At 46.8% G+C, this 18,064-nt stretch overlaps 1 protein-coding gene across 1 annotated transcript in view; it reads right to left on the bottom strand.

Annotated features, from left to right (window-relative positions):
- The window catches only part of NTMT2 (N-terminal Xaa-Pro-Lys N-methyltransferase 2), a 934,068-nt gene that overhangs the window by 551,720 nt on the left and 364,284 nt on the right, over positions 1-18,064 (bottom strand). Inside the window, exon 2 of the mRNA XM_075321950.1 lies at positions 5,470-5,645. Within this exon, the coding sequence (XP_075178065.1) occupies positions 5,470-5,645 (176 nt within the window). The remainder of the gene's footprint in view (positions 1-5,469; positions 5,646-18,064) is intronic.

Here is an 18,064-nt window from a genome sequence, read left to right as displayed (position 1 = left end):
CATCTATCTATCCATCTAACCATTATCTATCCAACTTTCTATCCATCTATCCCTCTATCTATCTATCTATCTATCTAGCTGTCCATCCATCTATCTATCTATCTATCTAGCTGTCCATCCATCTATCTATCTATCCATCTTTCTATCCATCTATCTATCTGTCTATCTATCCATCTATCCATCCATCTATCTATCTATCCATTATCTAACTATCTATTTATCTATCCATTATCTATCTATTATCTATCCATCTATATAAGGTTATATTCCCCTATCTACTTTATTATTTCAGTTTGAGTCCATTATATCTTCCCAATTCTTAAGTGTCAGTAGGTAATAATTTTTTTTAGTTGAAGTTAATATCCAACATTTATTTACCGCACCTAGGAATACACATCACATTAGGAGACTGCTATTCCTCATACACGCTTTCTCCTTGCCTAATTAACATATGCAAGGCACACACCCTTGTACGGGTAAATAACGAATTCCCATTTTGCCTCCCTATCCAAGCCAGTATCTAGTATATACTGAAACTCCATCTGCTACCACACATAGGTTACTTATGATTAAGGACTCTGTTATGTTTTTATTATTATGAAGTCCGAAACGCGTTAAGCTTACCTATGCACTGAACCTTCCATCCATGGTCTTCATATGAGAATTTTAACAATGCACCAATAAAGAAAAGTAAATTTTTATCCTATTTTTGGAATCGGTGCTGGGTTCAACTTCCTTTTTTCCTCGCTGTTCACAAACTCCATAAGTGCCTAAGAAAAGTATAACAACAATGGCTCACCCACCATCCACCTGATGTGCATTTCGCAACTGCTTGTCAAGTGGGTACATAATAAGAAATAAATTTTACTTTAATGGTTTGCGGGTGTGCCGCCCCCACACCTGTAGCAGCCGCGCTGCTCGGATCCGGACTCGCTGTGTGGCTCGAGGGATCCTCTGGACCCGGGGGTCATGCGGACACGCCAAATGAAAAGGGGGACGTAGTTGTACGGGCTTGGCCGTATACAGTTCGTGACGCCACCTATGGTGTGTGGTGAAGTGGGACACCACCGCTGCTGGTGCGAGATACCCGGGGAAGGTGTGATGGCAGCTGGATGTTAACCCCTCCGTGGGTAGGATGGTTGCCCCGGGACCCGATGGCTTGGTGGAAGGGATGGCAATGGCAGGGGCCTGCGCGCCCAGACGTACCAGGGGATGTTTGGTTACTTACAGTTGAATAAATCACACGAGTCTTTTGGTAAACCAAGGTGCTGGTGGCCGGCCACCGTAGCCGGTTGTACTCTGGTCCCCCACCCGGGGTGGTGGTCGCCGTCTTTTCCCTCTGCACTGTGTTTGCTTGTGTTGGACTTCCTGGTATGGAATACGGGAGTTCGCTCCCGGCTTGTTGTGTACCTGAGGAGCCATGCCCGCTGACGCTGACCCGTGGGATCTACTGGGCCCTGGCGGTTGCCCTATCCCTCTCTGTGGGTGGTTGTCTGCTTTTGGGACTTTGGTTGGGACAGGACCTATAATCCTGCCCTCAATCGGTTAATTAGCTAGGGGATTGGTTCCGGTCCTGGCTTCAGGGTCCGACTACCCCCTCTATGCACGGTTTCCGGTCGGGTCTCCGGTGTCAGTACCGGCAGACTCCAACCCTGTACCGGTCAACCTCGGATCTGCCGAGCCGTCTTCCCGTCTCCTGCTGACGGAGACCACTGTCTGCCACCTAGCCAAGGTGTCAGGGCTCCGACCCTGGCACCTGCCAACTTGGCACCTCCAACTTGCACTTGAACATTAACTCAACTCTGTTTTTCCTGCCCCGGGCTGTCTAGACCCCTAGGTGGGCATTTCCTAACCGCCTGGTCCCGCCCACTGGTGTGCCTGTCTTGCCCTGAAGGGGGTGGCTACGGTTTCAGGTCGGCTGTGTGTGACCTAGGTGAGGGAAGGTGTTATGCGGGGGCCTATGTGTGACTACCTGGTTATGCCAGGGCGTCACATTCCCCCTTGATTTAATACAGACCGTCCACGCGCTGTCCGACCACCAACATTTATTTAACAGCAACTGAAAAGATAAAAACAGGGATAACAAGGATAATAACATTTGGTACAATTCTCTTTTCTTCCCTTACGGGAGGCACTTTTCTTAAACGTTACACATCTAAATCGGGACGGGACGGACCGGTCCACTTCTCACGCACCCCCACCCAAAACAACCTGCCCCCTGGTGCCACCGCTAAGCACTGGTGTGCTCCCCTTGCCCAACTCCAGGACAGGTCCGGGTGATGCCCTCACGGGCCGGGTAAAAATTTCCTTACCCAGCAGTCTTTTGTCACGGGCCCCAAGTCCAGGGACCCCTGGCCTGGAGGGTTGTCACCGGTCTCTATGGTGACTATGCCCTACTCTACCGCAGACCCTTCCTCCAATCAGCCTCTCCAGAGACTGCGGCGGGATGAGAAGGGTGGTCAGGGGTTATTTACAATTCCCAATAGTTTTTGGGTTGGCCTTCCAGTTCATGCCCGTGATCCATTTTTAAAACTTTTTGAACATTGGACTGTTAAACGATGAATTGTCCCAACGGTTACTTGTACAACTGGAGTAGCCGGGGTTTCTCTACCTTAACTTCTTAATCAGGTGAAGCTGGCGGAGAGGGGCGGGTGTGCTGCTGGGCACCCATCTTCACCCACTTCCTCCCATCGAGGGCGAACCACCCCCTCTCTCCACAGTGCCGGGTGTACGAGACCATTTCTCCATACTTCAGGTCTTGGTCCGGGTGGCCAACAGGTAGGTGAGGGGCCACATCTCTACGGGAGACAAAGATTTCGGCCTCCAGCCCCGGCTCGTATATGAAGCCCCAACCTCTTTGGGCATTAAAGTGCTGGACGTGGCCTTGGTATGTTGGGCCCTGCACCCGTAAAGTGGCATTCCGGAGGTGGTCTTTCTCGGTGTAGGTCCGGGATAACACTTCCACCTTCCTCCTCTACCGAGCAGCAATCTTTCTTTAACTGGTGCCACTGCCGCTCCCAATACGGGATACCGGTTTCATACTCCGCTTCCTCTTGCGCAGGGGTAAGGCCCAGCCGGATACCCTCCATGCCAGCTACAACCGGCGTCACTTGCAATGGTGGGCTCCGCTGTGTCATGGCCCGCTCTGCTGCCCCGCAGATGCATGCCGGCTGTGCCTCAGCCGGGACCGGGAACTGGGGAGCGGTCGGCGTCTCTGTTGATGCTGACTTCCGGTCGGGCGCCGCCTCTGCTGCGGCCGGGCGGACTGCCAGGGCCATCGTCTTTGAGTGCGCTGCCTTCTCTGTGACCGGGGGCGACATCATCAGGGCTGCAGCCTGGCTCGGGACCAGAGGGGGCTTCTTCCGGGCTTTAGTCTGGTGTGGAGCTGGTGCGGGTGCTGGGGCGGCAGCGTGCTCGTGGCCTGAGGATTCTACAGGCGGGTCCTCATAGGCGGATGGAACGGGGACCGCTGCCGTTGCTTGGGGCAGCGAACCGAGTGGGGTGTCGGCTACAGGTACGGGCAGCGAGGGAGGCGGCGTGGTGGACGGGGGCAGACCGAGCTCCTCGGCCTGGTGGGCCGGTCCCGGTGGGACATAGGGGCGTGGGTCGCTTACCCGCTCCTCTGAGGTCGCCTCCACTTCACGGGCCCGGACGGCTCCAGCCAGCTCCCTCATCTCAGCCATCCATCGCTTCAGCAGGAAATTGGCCTGGGCCTGGATTCTGCGGCACATGCGGTCTGTCTGGGCTTCCACCCAGTCGGCTGTTCCGGGCACGGGTTCCTCCACAAGTGGATTGCCAGACTGATCAGCCATCCTTCTCCATTGGTATCCAGGAACAAAAGGGTAGCAGAGTCCTGGCGTCCCTGCCCTTTATCTTCTTGGGTCACATGCTGCAGACTCTTCGCCCGCCCCCCCTTGGTCTTTTGCAAGCACTCCCTCGTGCAGCTGGTTAGTTTAGTTTTCGGCCTCAGGGTGTTGTTTCCTTCTGGCCTCGTTCCCAGGAGGCGAGGCTTCAGCTTTGCGCCCTTTCTCGGGGGAGAAGACGCTGGGCTGTTGTTTTTCGCACCTAAAACTGGCGGCAAAATGGCGACTTCTCAAAATTTTGCAACGGATCACCGCTGACTGTCCAAATTAAAGCGCACTTCCAACAGGTAGGTGGATGGGTTACAATCCTGTTCATGACGCCAGTTTTTGGGGTGTGCCGCCCCCACACCTGTAGCAGCCGGACTGCTCAGATCTGGACCCGCTGTGTGGCTTGAGGGATCCTCCGGACCCGGGGGTCACGCGGACATGCCAAATGAAAAGGGGGACGTAGTTGAAAACGGGCTTGGCCGTATACAGTTCGTGACGCCACCCACGGTGTGTGGTGAAGTGGGACAGCACCGCTGCTGGTGCGGGATACAAGGGGAAGGTGTGATGGCAGCTGGATGTTAACCCCTCCATGGGTAGGGATTGTTGCCCCGGGACCCGATCGCTTGGTGCAAGGGATGGCGATGGCAGGGGCCTGCGCGCCCAGATGTACCAGGGAATGTTTGGTTACTCACAGTTGAATAAATCACACGAGTCTTTTGGTAAATCAAGGTGCTGGTGGCTGGCCAGCGTGGCCGGTTGTACTCTGGTCCCCCACCCGGGCTGGTGGTCTCTGTCTTTTCCCTCTGCACTGTGTTTGCTTGTGTTGGGCTTCCCAGTATGGAACACGGGAGTCCTCTCTCGGCTTGTTGTATACCTGAGGAGCCATGCCCGCTGACGCTGACCCGTAGGATCTACTGGGCCCTGGCGGTTACCCTATCCCTCTCTGTGGGTGGTTGTCTGTTTTTGGGGCATTGGTTGGAACAGGACCTATAATCCTGCCCTCAATCGGTTGATTAGCTAGGCCGTTGGTTCCGGTCCTGGCTTCAGGGTCCGATATACCCCCTCTGTGCACGGTTTACAGTCGGGTCTCCGGTGTCAGTACCGGAGGACTCCAACCCTGTCCCGGTCCATCTCAGATCTGCCGAGCCGTCTTCCCATCTCCTGTGGACGGAGACCACTGTCTGCCACCTAGCCAAGGTATCAGGGCTCCGACCCTGGCACCTGCCAACTTGGCACCTCCAACTTGCACTTGAACGTTAACTCAACTCTCTGTTTTTCCCGCCCTAGGTGGGTGTTTCCTAACCGCCTGGTCCCGCCCACTGTTTTGCCTGTCTTGCCCTGAGGGGGGTGGCTAGGGTTTCAGGTCGGCTGTGTGTTACCTAGGTGAGAGAAGGTGTCATGCGGGAGCCTATGTGTGACTACCTGGTTTTGCCAGGGCATCACACGGGCGCAAATGTTTGTGTTTCATGTAATACTTCAATCACACTACAGATTTTATTGCAGAAATTTCTGCAACTAAAAATCACTTCAACACTTCTATTCAGATGAATGGAACCATTGTAGAAATTTCTTCAACAGCATCTGCTGCTGTTAATCTACCCCAACAGATGTTACTTACTCCAACAAATTTTCTTAGAAACTCTCGAGATGATTCTATGTCAGTTTTGGAGAGGTCGGAAAAGTCGCCCATCATCCCTTCTTCTGTTGCTGGAACATCTCTGTAGAAATTCCTTGCTCTAGCATAAAACTGCATCTCTCCATCAATCACTTCACTTGTTGCGGCAAATAGTTTTACTATAAAACAAACAAATTTATGGGAAATTTAAAAACACTAGGTAGGCAAAAATACCTTCATGCAAAACTAACATTTGTATAAATTGTATCTACAACACTTAATTAGCATTGTTTTGTTATTGAGTTCAGGAATACTAAATGATGTTTCATGCCATATTATTTTAGGGTTTGGCTACCCATAGATAAATGTACAAATCAAGCTTCTTGCTGCAAGCTTTAGGATATGTTTATACTCCATATTGTGCTTTTTTTTTTTTTGCAGCCCTGCTGCTACAAACACTGGAGAGAGCGCTCAAAGAATCCTACTATTTTATATGGAAAAATGACTTGTTATTCATAAAATTTGTCAATGGAGCACCTTTTACACGCGTCAGGCTTTCAAAACCACTAAGTGTTTAAAAGAAGTAATAAGCCAGTCCTGCAGTTTTCTCTAGGAAAACTCTCTATATTATACAATAGAAATCAATGGGAAGGCTTAACCAATGTGCAAGAAGATGCCTAGGCATCTTTTTGAGCATTTTGTAAGTGTTTTCTATTCAATAAAATGCAAGAATGCAATAAAATTCAATAAAATGTAAGTTGACTGCTCAATGGATTTACAAAAAACTCCAACACCAATAAAAAATAGAAAAAATACTCATAAAAAGACCACGAAAATGGGCAGAATAAAAGCTTCAGACAATGCTTTAGGAAGCTACCAATAATGAGGGAAAAAAACCACCTACATTAGAGGCAATTACATTAGGGCTACGTGCCCTACAAGGTGCTTTTCTTTGTTTAGATACTTATTGAACATATCAAATAAAACAACAGCAAGACATCAAAAGTCCAAATGCACATGTACGTATTATCTCATTAGGTATGAAAAGTTCCCCTGATGTATGCCAGCTCTTTACTATGAATTTTCTTTACTTGTAGTCTAGTTTTAATAAATATTTAGTGCAGATTCATCAGACAATTCTGCCAGAATTATGATGAACAACTGTTTGAAAAATCTAAAACTTTATGTGCATCTCATAGTTGCACAAACATTTGGTGTCATTTGGATTTTCTTCTTTCCAGTCTCAGCTATCTCCACCAACTTTTTTGGTGGGCAGAGCTTATTTGTAAAGGTGTTGCCAAAATTTGGCTGACAAAATTCATCAGAATTAATGCCTCAAAAGTTATCTACCTGTATTTGTGATCACTGAGGACTAGAGATGAGCGAACCGGTCGCGGTTCCGCTCGAGTTCGGTTCGCCAAACGGAGGTCTCATCGAACCGGTTCGGCGAACCGCTCGAACCGCATAGGTTCAATGGGAGGCAATCACGAACACATAAAAAACACCTAGAAAACACCCTCAAAGGTGTCCAAAAGGTGACAAACAACTCACAACAAAACACAAACACATGGGAAAGTGACAAGGACATATACTCATGCGAAAACAAAAGAGCTGGACAAGGAAAAAGTGGAGGAGACACAGATATATGAGTATATGCAAGGAAACATCGATGCCATTACTGTGCAACTTGAGCCCTGCTCATTTTAGGTTTCCAATCTGGATAAATTGCCTGAGCTCGCCACGTACGCCTTGGGGATCTTGTTGTGTCCTGCAGCCAGCGTTCTCTCGGAACCTGTCTTCAGTGCTGCTGGGGGTCTGCTGGCAGATAAGCACACGCGTCTGTCCACTGACAATGTGGACATGGCTTTCAGAGGACTTTTCTTCCCCTGGGTTATCCAGGGGAGGCAAAAGGCTTGCGTATTTTTGAGAGTGCTTCATGCAAAGCATCTTTTTCATTTTGAAAAGGGGGATCAACTGATGCCAGTCAAGTGGGGTGTGTGTGGCCCAATTAGTGGAAACGAGGGAGACTGTGGTTGGAGTCCCCTCGCTGTGTTTCTAAAAGAACCAAGATGAACAAGTCATGGCTCTCAGAGGACTTTTCTTCCCCTGGGTCAGCCAGGGGAGGCGAAAGGCATGCGTATTTTTGAGAGTGCTTCAAGCAAAGCATCTTTTTCATTTTGAAAAGGGGGATCAACTGATGACAGTCAAGTGGAGTGTGTGTGGCCCAATTAGTGGCAACGAGGGAGACTGTGGTTGGAGTCACCTTGCTGTTTTTTACATGATTTTCGAAGTGCATGACATGCCTAAGGGGTTTAGTTTCAGCATCTCAAACTTGTTGGCTACAGAAAGGCTGCCCTTACAACCTTTTGTCACCGAGGATTTTTGAGACCTTATGCCCATTGCAGTGCCCCAAGAGCCGGTGGCCATTTGCCACTCCTTCTCCAAGAAAGAGGTGCCCGCGCTAACACAGCAGGTCGCACACAACATCACCGCTTCCTTGAGAAACTCTGTGTGTGACAAGGTGCATTTCACCACAGATACTTGGAACAGTAAGCATGGACAGAGGCGTTACATGTCGCTGACCGGGCACTGGGTAACTATGGTGATAGATGGAGAAGTGTCTGCTGTACAAGTCTTTCCGTCCCCACGAGTTGTGTGTTTCAATCCTTCCTCTGTATGTACAAGTTCCTCCACTGCTTCTGCCTCATTAACCTCGTGTTGTTCCTGCACCTCAGCCCAAACCCTGTGTGGTCAGGCCACCCTTCCTTGTAACTGCGCCCAAGGAATCCCACACACCTCCTTACTATGCTGGCAGCAGAGCTCAAGGCCATCAGGCGGTCAAATGTTTACTTTGAAATATAGGGGAAATGTGAGACACCGCTGAGGAGTTGTGGACGGTTAGCTCTGTAGAGTGAGACCGAGTTTCATCAATGGTTGTCTCCACTCAACCAGCAGCCAGGGAATGCCGGATGCGACAATAATGCTAAACAGTCTGCGGCCCTTCTTCAGGGCAATGTGACACGTGCCTTGTATGGCTCACGTGTTGAATCCGAATCTCCAGCAATTATTAAAACACTATCCCGGCCTACATGTCCTTCTGTCGAGGGCACGGTGTAACGCCTGCCTGGATCGACACACTCAGACGGGCTGTAAAGGATAGGCTAGAGGGAACCCACTCACCAAGCTGGACCCCCAGAACCCTGAAATCCTTTAATCCCTATACAGTGATCTTGAATGACACAGGGCCCAAGTTGATCAATACCTATGGAAGGCTGCAGTTCCAGAGAATAATTATAACATCGCTATGAAAAAATATTTTACGTATAACATTTCTTCAAAAGAGGAGTTCATAGATCCCAGATAATAAATAATAATCTTTATTTCATAAATAAACGCACAATTAAAAGGATGTGTACAGTAAACAAACAGACTAAAGCAGCATAATATTGCACATAAAAGAGTCTATCATGGAAAAAAGTGACAAGTGCTATTGCAGTAAACAGGGTTGCTTCTCTGACCCGTAAAGTATGTCTAGATTAGGGGCATCAATATCCAAATAGTGGTTCCACAATTGAGAATCCCCTTAAGCCCCCATCCAGCACATATTAAACACAGGGGCCACCTTATCATTACTACATAATAAACTTCATCATAGTTAATCACAGAAAATCCAAGATTACATACGTTCTGTGCTAAGTAACCCAGTGACTGGTGGATGACAGATCTGTCTATAAACGAGGCTGGACCTTATTCCCTAATGGAGACAGTATCCTTGCCATTTAATACAGTCGTGCCGGTTGCTTGTGGCACGGAACAGCCCCACAAGGGGGATGTCCGCTCTGCCGTATAAATGCTAAACCGGTCAACGTCCCGACGTCCCAAACAGATCAGTCAGCCATAAGTCCAAAGTTTACCTGGGTACACTAAGTCTGCATGCCGCCAGCCTCTTACCCCGATGTACGTTTCGCGCCCAGCTTCCACGGGGGGCGTGCTGGGTAGTCGGAAGTGCTGGGTATAAGTACAAGAGATCTGCCAATCGGGTGACATTAGCGGCGCTCACGTAAGCCTTGTTCCTCCCTCCTTAAAACGTCACCTCCTGCCGGGCACTCGTGGAACGCAATCTGCGTGTCAGGCACATGAAAGTGTCCGACACTGCAAAATGCCCCACATAATTGTGCTCAGCATTTTGGTTCCAGGCGGCTTCAGACCGCGTGAGCGCTCGGCCCCGATCAGCAGATCTATCTCTATTTAATGCTGAAAATTATTGCATTAATCCCCATTAGTGAATTTTTAACCTTTCTCCATTTACAAACAGTCATAAACCGGTGTCCTACAACAACATCCCAATAATACCCTCATATAGAATCATATTTACAATAGTATTATAATAAATTTCCCTATATATATCAATTAATATACCCATTCATTTATACAAAATACATATGAAAAAATCTGTTTTTATTATACAAAAACCACCCTAATTAATATTATTCAAAGATAAAATATTCGAACAGAATAGTCATATTCTCAAGATGTTGCTGGTGGATCCACACGTAAATATCGAGGACAAAGGAATAGAATATCAACATCTACAATAAAGGGAAAACGAAAAAATAAAATTAAAAACAGCAACAAATATGAATTTCACCCATCACATCCACATAAAACCCTACACTAAATTAAAAAACAATTAAAAACAGAATTGACAAAAAGATCCGAATGTTAAGAATATTAAATATTATTTTGACCAATGTCCTTGGAATTTACAAAAATGCCCCGAAACCTAAAGTTTCATTTAGTCCCTGAGGGCTCAGAGTACCAAGCCTGAAAATCCACCGGCTTTCAACTCTAGCCAAAATTTTACCTAAATCCCCTCCTCTGATTCCTAACTCAACCTGGTCAATAGCTTTAACTTTAAGAAAAAAAGGGTTACAGTTGTGGAATTCTTTAAAGTGTCGCGGTAATGTTTTAAGTTGTATTTTGTCATCTACCGTCTTTGCATTGGCAATGTCCCTACAGTGTTCACGTACCCTAATTTTCAATTCACGGGTCGTTAGGCCAACATACAATTTTTTACAAGGGCATTCACCCAAATAAATGACTCCTTTTGAAGCACAGGTAAGCTGTTTTCTTATTACGAACGTCTTAGATCCATCAAAATTGGTGAAATTTTTTGACTTTATAAGATTAGCACAGGCTTTGCAAATCCCGCAAGGGAAAAAACCTTGATCTGCTGGGGTCAACACCCTCTTCTGTTTTGCTTCTCTATCAAAGTGGCTATGGACTAATGTGTCCTTCAAATTTTTAGACCTTCTCGCTGTGACCAGCGGTGTAGGGGGCAAAATGTCCCTCAGAATTTTATCAGAGCGTAAGATGCCCCAATGTTTAAACAAAATGTTTTTCATTTCTGCCCAACGGTTGTGATAAGTTGTAATAAACCGTGTTTGTCCTATATTTTCTTCCTTCACCCTATTGTTTCCAATTGGTTGTGACTCATTAGGAAACAGTAAAGAGTCCCTAGAACAATGTGAGGCTCGCTGGTAGCCCCTACGTATTACTTTCTTATTATAGCCTCTTTCAAGAAATCTATGTGCTAATTCTTTAGATTGTTTTTCAAATGTGTCTTGATCCGAGCAGATCCTTTTTGTTCGTAAGAATTGCCCTACCGGGATACCTGAAATTACTGCCTTAGGGTGAGAAGATGAGGCATGGAGGAGGCTATTCGTTGCTGTGCTTTTTCTAAAGATAGATGTTGACAAACAGCCATCCATTTCAGCTTTGATGAGGATATCTAGAAATTAGAGTTCTCTGCCCTGCTTAAATGTTAACCTAATATTTTGTTGGTTGTTATTCAGGGCTTGCATCACCCCATCAAGCTCAGAGGCGGAGCCATCCCAGATGAAAAGAATGTCGTCAATGTAGCGCATCCAATTATGGATGCGACTACAACCTGGGATGGCTTCACTTAAAAATATGTCCCTCTCCCATGCTCCCAAGAATAAATTGGCATAAGAGGGGGCAAATGCCGCCCCCATTGCCGTGCCTTGCGTCTGCAGGAAAATTTTTCCGTCAAAAGTGAACACATTGTGGGTTAGTACGAATTCCAACAAAATCAAGAGTAATTCCGCCATCGGTTTATCCATTGTACTGTTCTTCAAGAATAAAGAAACCGCTCGTAAGCCGTCCATGTGTCTTATAGACGTATATAGGGACTCAACATCGGCCGTAACCAGAATCATACTGGAACTGAGCTGAATGCCATCCAGTCTACCCAGTGCCGATGTCGTGTCCCTAATGTACGATGGTAATTCTGCCACAAGTGGCTTAAGATAGTGGTCGATGACATTACAAATTATTTCGCACAATCCTCCATTACCTGCCACTATCGGTCTTCCCGGAGGGTCTGTGATATTCTTATGCACCTTTGAAATTAAATAGAATGTCGCTAAACGAGGGTGCAAATTTTTGACAAAGTCCACCAGTTTTTTGGGTATTATCCCTTGATCGAAAGCCTGAGACAGAATTGAAAGCAGATCAGCCTGAAAAATTGAAAGATGATTAGACACCAACTTTTTGTAACACTGTCTCATATTCAATAGCTTGTAGGCCTGTCGTTCATACACGTCAACAGGCCACACAACCATGTTTCCGTTTTTATCGGCGGATTTAAAGACTACATCAGTCCAAGATTGTAAGTCTTTCAATGCCTCTCTTTCCTTTCTGGACAAATTAGATGGACCACGGTGTGTAGAAAAACAGTGCTCAAATTCCTGTGAGACCATCTTTGTGAAGATTTCAATAGCTTGGCATATATTAAAGGCGGGGAATTTACTAGATTTCTTCAAAAGATCATGTGGAAACGTACTTACAGCCTGTGGTAAACTTTCATCCTCTAATGATTGAAGTATTGCCACAGCCTCCCTTTCTTCTTTTGTAAAAGAATCCTCCGATTGATGGGATTTACTATATAATCTCTTGAAAAATAATTTCCTCGAAAATAAGTGTAAATCTTTTATGGATGTGAACGTGTCTGCAGAACATGAGGGAGAAAAAGATAAACCCTTTCCCAACAGAGAAATATGTGATTCAGTTAGAATATGATCAGATAAATTAATTACCTTTAATTGCTGATGTTCACTGCCACTGTCTTTATTAAAAATATCATAGCATCGTTTGTTAAATTTTTGTTTTGTTTTGGAACGCGTATTGAACGTATGTCCATGATCAAATGAAGCACTACCACTAGCCACGCTAGACGTCCCAAACTGTATAGATGAGCTCCTAGAACAATTTTGAGCCCCTTCAGACTTCCTATTTTGCCAACGGAAGATTTTATTATTTTCATAGTCTCCTACGTCCCGTACAAACTTCTTCTGTTTGTCTGAGCTTATTTCCTTCTCCCACCTCTCAACATCCTTCTCCAGAAGGGAAACTAAATTTTGGAAAGATTCATTATTCAGCTGCTTCTGCAGAGCTGATTGAATGGACTCAATCTCTTTCTCAATTTTGTTCATAGACATTAAGTTCTTTTCAATAATTATCCGTATGAATTCTAGAGAACAGGTGGTTGCAGCCGCAATCCACCTCTGATTCAAACCTTCATCCTCTAAATCAAAGGAGGGGTAAATTTGGACCCTTAAGCCCCTAGGTACTATTTTCTGATCATAATAATTTTCCAAGGACGTACGGGTCTACCACAGTTTCATCTTTTTGTATAGCATATTTTTATATCTTTTTGTCAATTCTTTATGTACCACACCATTATCCACATTGACTGCCACATCTCGTCTCAAAATCCCTGAGGCGGGAGGAACAAGGCTTATGTGAGCGCCGCTAATGTCACCCGATTGGCAGATCTCTTGTACTTATACCCAGCACTTCCGACTACCCAGCACGCCCCCCGTGGAAGCTGGGCGCGAAACGTACGTCGGGGTAAGAGGCTGGCGGCATGCAGACTTAGTGTACCCAGGTAAACTTTGGACTTATGGCTGACTGATCTGTTTGGGACGTCGGGACGTTGACCGGTTTAGCATTTATACGGCAGAGCGGACATCCCCCTTGTGGGGCTGTTCCGTGCCACAAGCAACCGGCACGACTGTATTAAATGGCAAGGATACTGTCTCCATTAGGGAATAAGGTCCAGCCTCGTTTATAGACAGATCTGTCATCCACCAGTCACTGGGTTACTTAGCACAGAACGTATGTAATCTTGGATTTTCTGTGATTAACTATGATGAAGTTTATTATGTAGTAATGATAAGGTGGCCCCTGTGTTTAATATGTGCTGGATGGGGGCTTAAGGGGATTCTCCATTGTGGAACCACTATTTGGATATTGATGCCCCTAATCTAGACATACTTTACGGGTCAGAGAAGCAACCCTGTTTACTGCAATAGCACTTGTCACTTTTTTCCATGATAGACTCTTTCATGTGCAATATTAAGCTGCTTTAGTCTGTTTGTTTACTGTACACATCCTTTTAATTGTGTGTTTATTTATGAAATAAAGATTATTATTTATTATCTGGGATCTATGAACTCCTCTTTTGAAGAAATGTTATACGTAAAATATTTTTTCATAGCGATGTTATAATTGTACAATGGGAGTGTCCGGTTACATAAAGACCTCTTGTGTGTTAGTTCCAGAGAATAGTAGTCATGCAGGGTCAAAACATTAATTGAGAAAGAGGAACAGAATGGGAGGGACAGGACTTAATCAGAAAACAAGCAGAGGTGAAATGCAAATCGGCCAACGAGGTACCTAAACAGCAAGCAGGAAAAGTAGTCAGGTAACAAGCACACAAACTCATAAAACTAAACTGAGGGTAACAGTAACCAGAGGTTCATAGCGATGTCTGGCAGTGGTCTTCAGACAGGAGGGGCCTAAAAAAGGGTGTTGTGTCTTCCCATTAGTTGTAGCTGAATGATGGTACTTCATCTGTGAGATACCCACCGCCTGCATTCAGCCATTGGTTCTGCATATATCAAGGTAACGCATCCCAGTGGGTGAGCATAACCTGCGTCCACCTGCGCAGCTGGCGTCGACTCCTCTCCCATCATCAGCACTATGCACGAAAGGAACACGTTGTCATCTTGCGACAAGAGTACAAATTGACGTAGCAGACTACGGTGGTGACTTAACAGCCGTGTGCGGCAATGATGCAAACATGGCAGCGAGCCTTCATCAGGCCAATGTGACACACGTGACTTGTATGGCTCACGTGTTTAATCTGATTCTCCAGCAATTTTTAAAACAACATCCCGGCCTACATGGCCTTGTACAGTGGGCACGCTCACTATGTGCTCACTTCCATCGTTCGCACCCAGTAGCTCAACAACTTTCATCGCTCCTGAAGTCTTAAGGTCTGGCGGTTAAACGTCAGAAATGCGATGTTACGACATGCAGGAATTTTAATCTGCACATGTTGCAGCGTCTGTGGCAGCACCGCAGAGCCCAGCTGAAATACGTTATGACGTATACCCTGGGCTAACTTGATCCAGAGGTGGTGCAGATCACGCTGCTGGAGTGGTGTCAGATCAAGGACATATGCACCGTTCTACACAGTTTACAAATGTCGACGCAGATGTTTAACACTGGCGATGACATTCTCAGTGTGACAATTTTGGTCATCTACATGATGGAGCACACTGTAAGTATTATTCGGAGTCAGGTGTTGGTCCAAGAGGAAGGGAGAAAGTACTGGAGGAGTCATATGTGGAAGGGATAACAAGATCTACAAGGTCCAGATGGTCAGCGGCACCTTGGCGGCAGTCATGGTACGGTGGGGGAGAGGGATTATCAAGGGAGCATAGTATCAGCAAAACAGTTGAGGAAGGTGCAGGAGCCCAGGAAGAAATGGAGGACGAACTGGCGATGGGCATGGAAGACTCAGCCGATTAGTGAGAGCTTGCTCACATTTTGGTTGTGCGAGGTTGTGGGGAGAGGGCAGAGGAAGGAGGCACGATTATCACCTCTCCGTCACCAACACACCAAGGACTTGGTCCTCCTGGATGCTCAAGACACATGAGAGCCTTCTTGCTGCACTACCTACAACATGACCCTCGGATTGTACGAATTCCAAGTCATGCTGACTACTGGGTTGCCACACTGTTAGATCCCCGGTACAACACAAAATTTTGCGAAATAACTCCTGCCATAGAAAGGGACGCACGTATGCAGGAGTATCAGCAGAAGGTGTTACGCAATCTTACATCAGCTATTCCACTGTGAGTGAATCTCAACGCTTTTTCATCGATAGGAGGAAATGGTCTTACTTGTCCACATCTGAGGGACCGAGGGCTGGCTGCTGTGCTGATACGGCGTTGAGTACGGTGTCTCTGCAGAGTTGCATTTTTGGTCATATACAAACTGAGTTGAAAAAGGACAGATGCTGGTGGAAAGGGGAACAGGTGTGTTGGAAAGGGTAAAAAAAGTTTGTGTCAGTGGGTTTGGTGGTTAAGCAACATTAACATTTGCTGAAGAAACAACATCTGGTATGGTGGGACTGGCAGATTTGGATAAGGTGGTATATACTATGTTACCGCTATATAAAAAATATTAAGAAGAAAAGAAACAGAAAGGTAGATATCCCAATCACCATTCGGTGTCCACCGTGTTCACAGATGGAAAAGAAGAGGTTGGCAACTGGAAGGTTAGGTGGAGGATACAGAGCAGGTTGACTCTCAAACAAATAGTAGCCTGAACCGAGTTAGACGCAACTCGGATCTGGAGACTTGGAGCCCTGTTAGCGTGACAGGGTCTACACGACCACCCAGCCCCGGAACTCCCTGTTAACAACACAGGGGCTATTGGTTACGCTGTCCGTGTGTGTAGGGGACACACCTGTGGACAGCAGGCGCATCAGCAGCAGCAGGCCTGTTTATGCCACTGGGCTGCACTAGCAGGACTGGTAGGACAGGAGCTGTTCTTAAATGTTCTGCGTTACCAACTGTGGTGGCGGCCTGCATCGATGACCTATCCCTGCCTACCTCTGGCCTAAAGCCGCAATGGGTTCAACACATGGAGGTGTGCTCTTTCGGAGCATAATAGAAGACTGGGCACCTTCTTCTTGGCTCCAGCCCCTTTTATAACCTGGGTCCGCCCGAAACCAGGGTGGACCACAATGCACCTCCTGGAGACAAAAGCAGAATGACACGTCATGAGTGGCATAACTAGCGTCCTATTTTGAACCGCCACTTGAATGATGACCTCATGGCTGCCACAACCAAAACACCTCAACAGTCATCGTCTGACCAACAACAATGAGGTGACAAGTCATAGGGGCGGCCCTCTGCAAGCCTGTTGGAAGTGGCCTGGCCAAATTGTCAGGATACCTGATGCCCTGTGGTCTATATGGGCCCCCCACATCAGGGGCAGGACCAAAGAGTTCATTAAACGACCTAGCCTCTGATGCAGTAAGTGCCTGAGCATGCTCAGTAGCATGAAATACAGTTTCTGAAAAAAAGACTATCCGCTTCAGCATGCTGTCTAGGCACAACACAGGACTTAGAACCGGCATGGAGTGCAAGTACCTGTGCAAAGAGGCTTTTCTCAGTCAGTGTGAAGCCCCACAGGTGTTGTGTTGGTGCATTACCTTCAGGGACTCCACGTGGGAAAGAGTCTAGTCACACTTAAGTTGCTTCTTTATATGTATTTTCGTGACGCCACTCTCAGTATTGTGGTCAGTGGGGACCGCCACTGCAGTGTAAGGGGACACCTGGGGCTGATGTTGGGTGCAGTTAGTTTTAGTGACCTCCCGAGAGTGAGTCAAGCACCTGGGCCCTGTGTAAGTGTGTTGAGTCGCAGGTCGCAGAATGACCCAGGCACAGTCCAAACGAGCATGCGCTGTAGCCCAAAATTAAGACTTTGCCTCAGGAATGACACAGTCAGGCAGAGCATACTCAGTTGGCGAAACACTGGAGTTAGGCTGCGGCTGGGGTAAATCGGCACTCAGGAAGGAGCAACCGTGGAAACACTTCGCTCAATTGTGAGGGGAGTAATTATGGAGTTTGGTGAGGAGTACCGTAACGCCAGTGAGCAGCATCCTGCGCCACAGACCAACATTCTTCCGGTGCTGTCTATACTGTTAACCATGATAGGAGCGTAAAGTCTGTATTTATGGCAACTGGACATCACATTACCCGGATACGGTAGGATGTGCCCAGACAGTAATGCGTGCACGCAACACTTTGTTTTATTATGAAAACACATATCTGTTCTGGGTAGGACGACTATATAGACAATCACACTTGCTGCCTCTGCACTGTCAAATTGTCACGTACAGTTTAAATCATAGAGGGACAGCGAAACATGTTTGCATTGACTGTTGCTTTTCAAGATTTACATGACCGTGTTGCAGAGCTGTGTGGTTTGCATTCACACTGTTATCATCTGCCTTATCTGTGAGGCTTCAGCTAACAAGGGTATTCAGGGTGGGTGATGTGTTTTGTCTATGTTTAGGTAGATAACTGGGAAGCTCTTGTGATGCGCCACTAGTAAGTTGTCTTCGCACACACGCGCACACACACACACACACACAAACACACACAAACACACACAAACACACAATTATTGCTTCTACGCAGAGGGCTTAGCAAGC

This window comes from Anomaloglossus baeobatrachus, chromosome 8 (assembly GCF_048569485.1).
Source record: "Anomaloglossus baeobatrachus isolate aAnoBae1 chromosome 8, aAnoBae1.hap1, whole genome shotgun sequence".
Taxonomy (NCBI): Eukaryota; Metazoa; Chordata; class Amphibia; order Anura; family Aromobatidae; genus Anomaloglossus; species Anomaloglossus baeobatrachus.
Note: the sequence above shows the minus strand (reverse complement) of the source record. Positions and strands in the feature narration are given on the sequence as shown.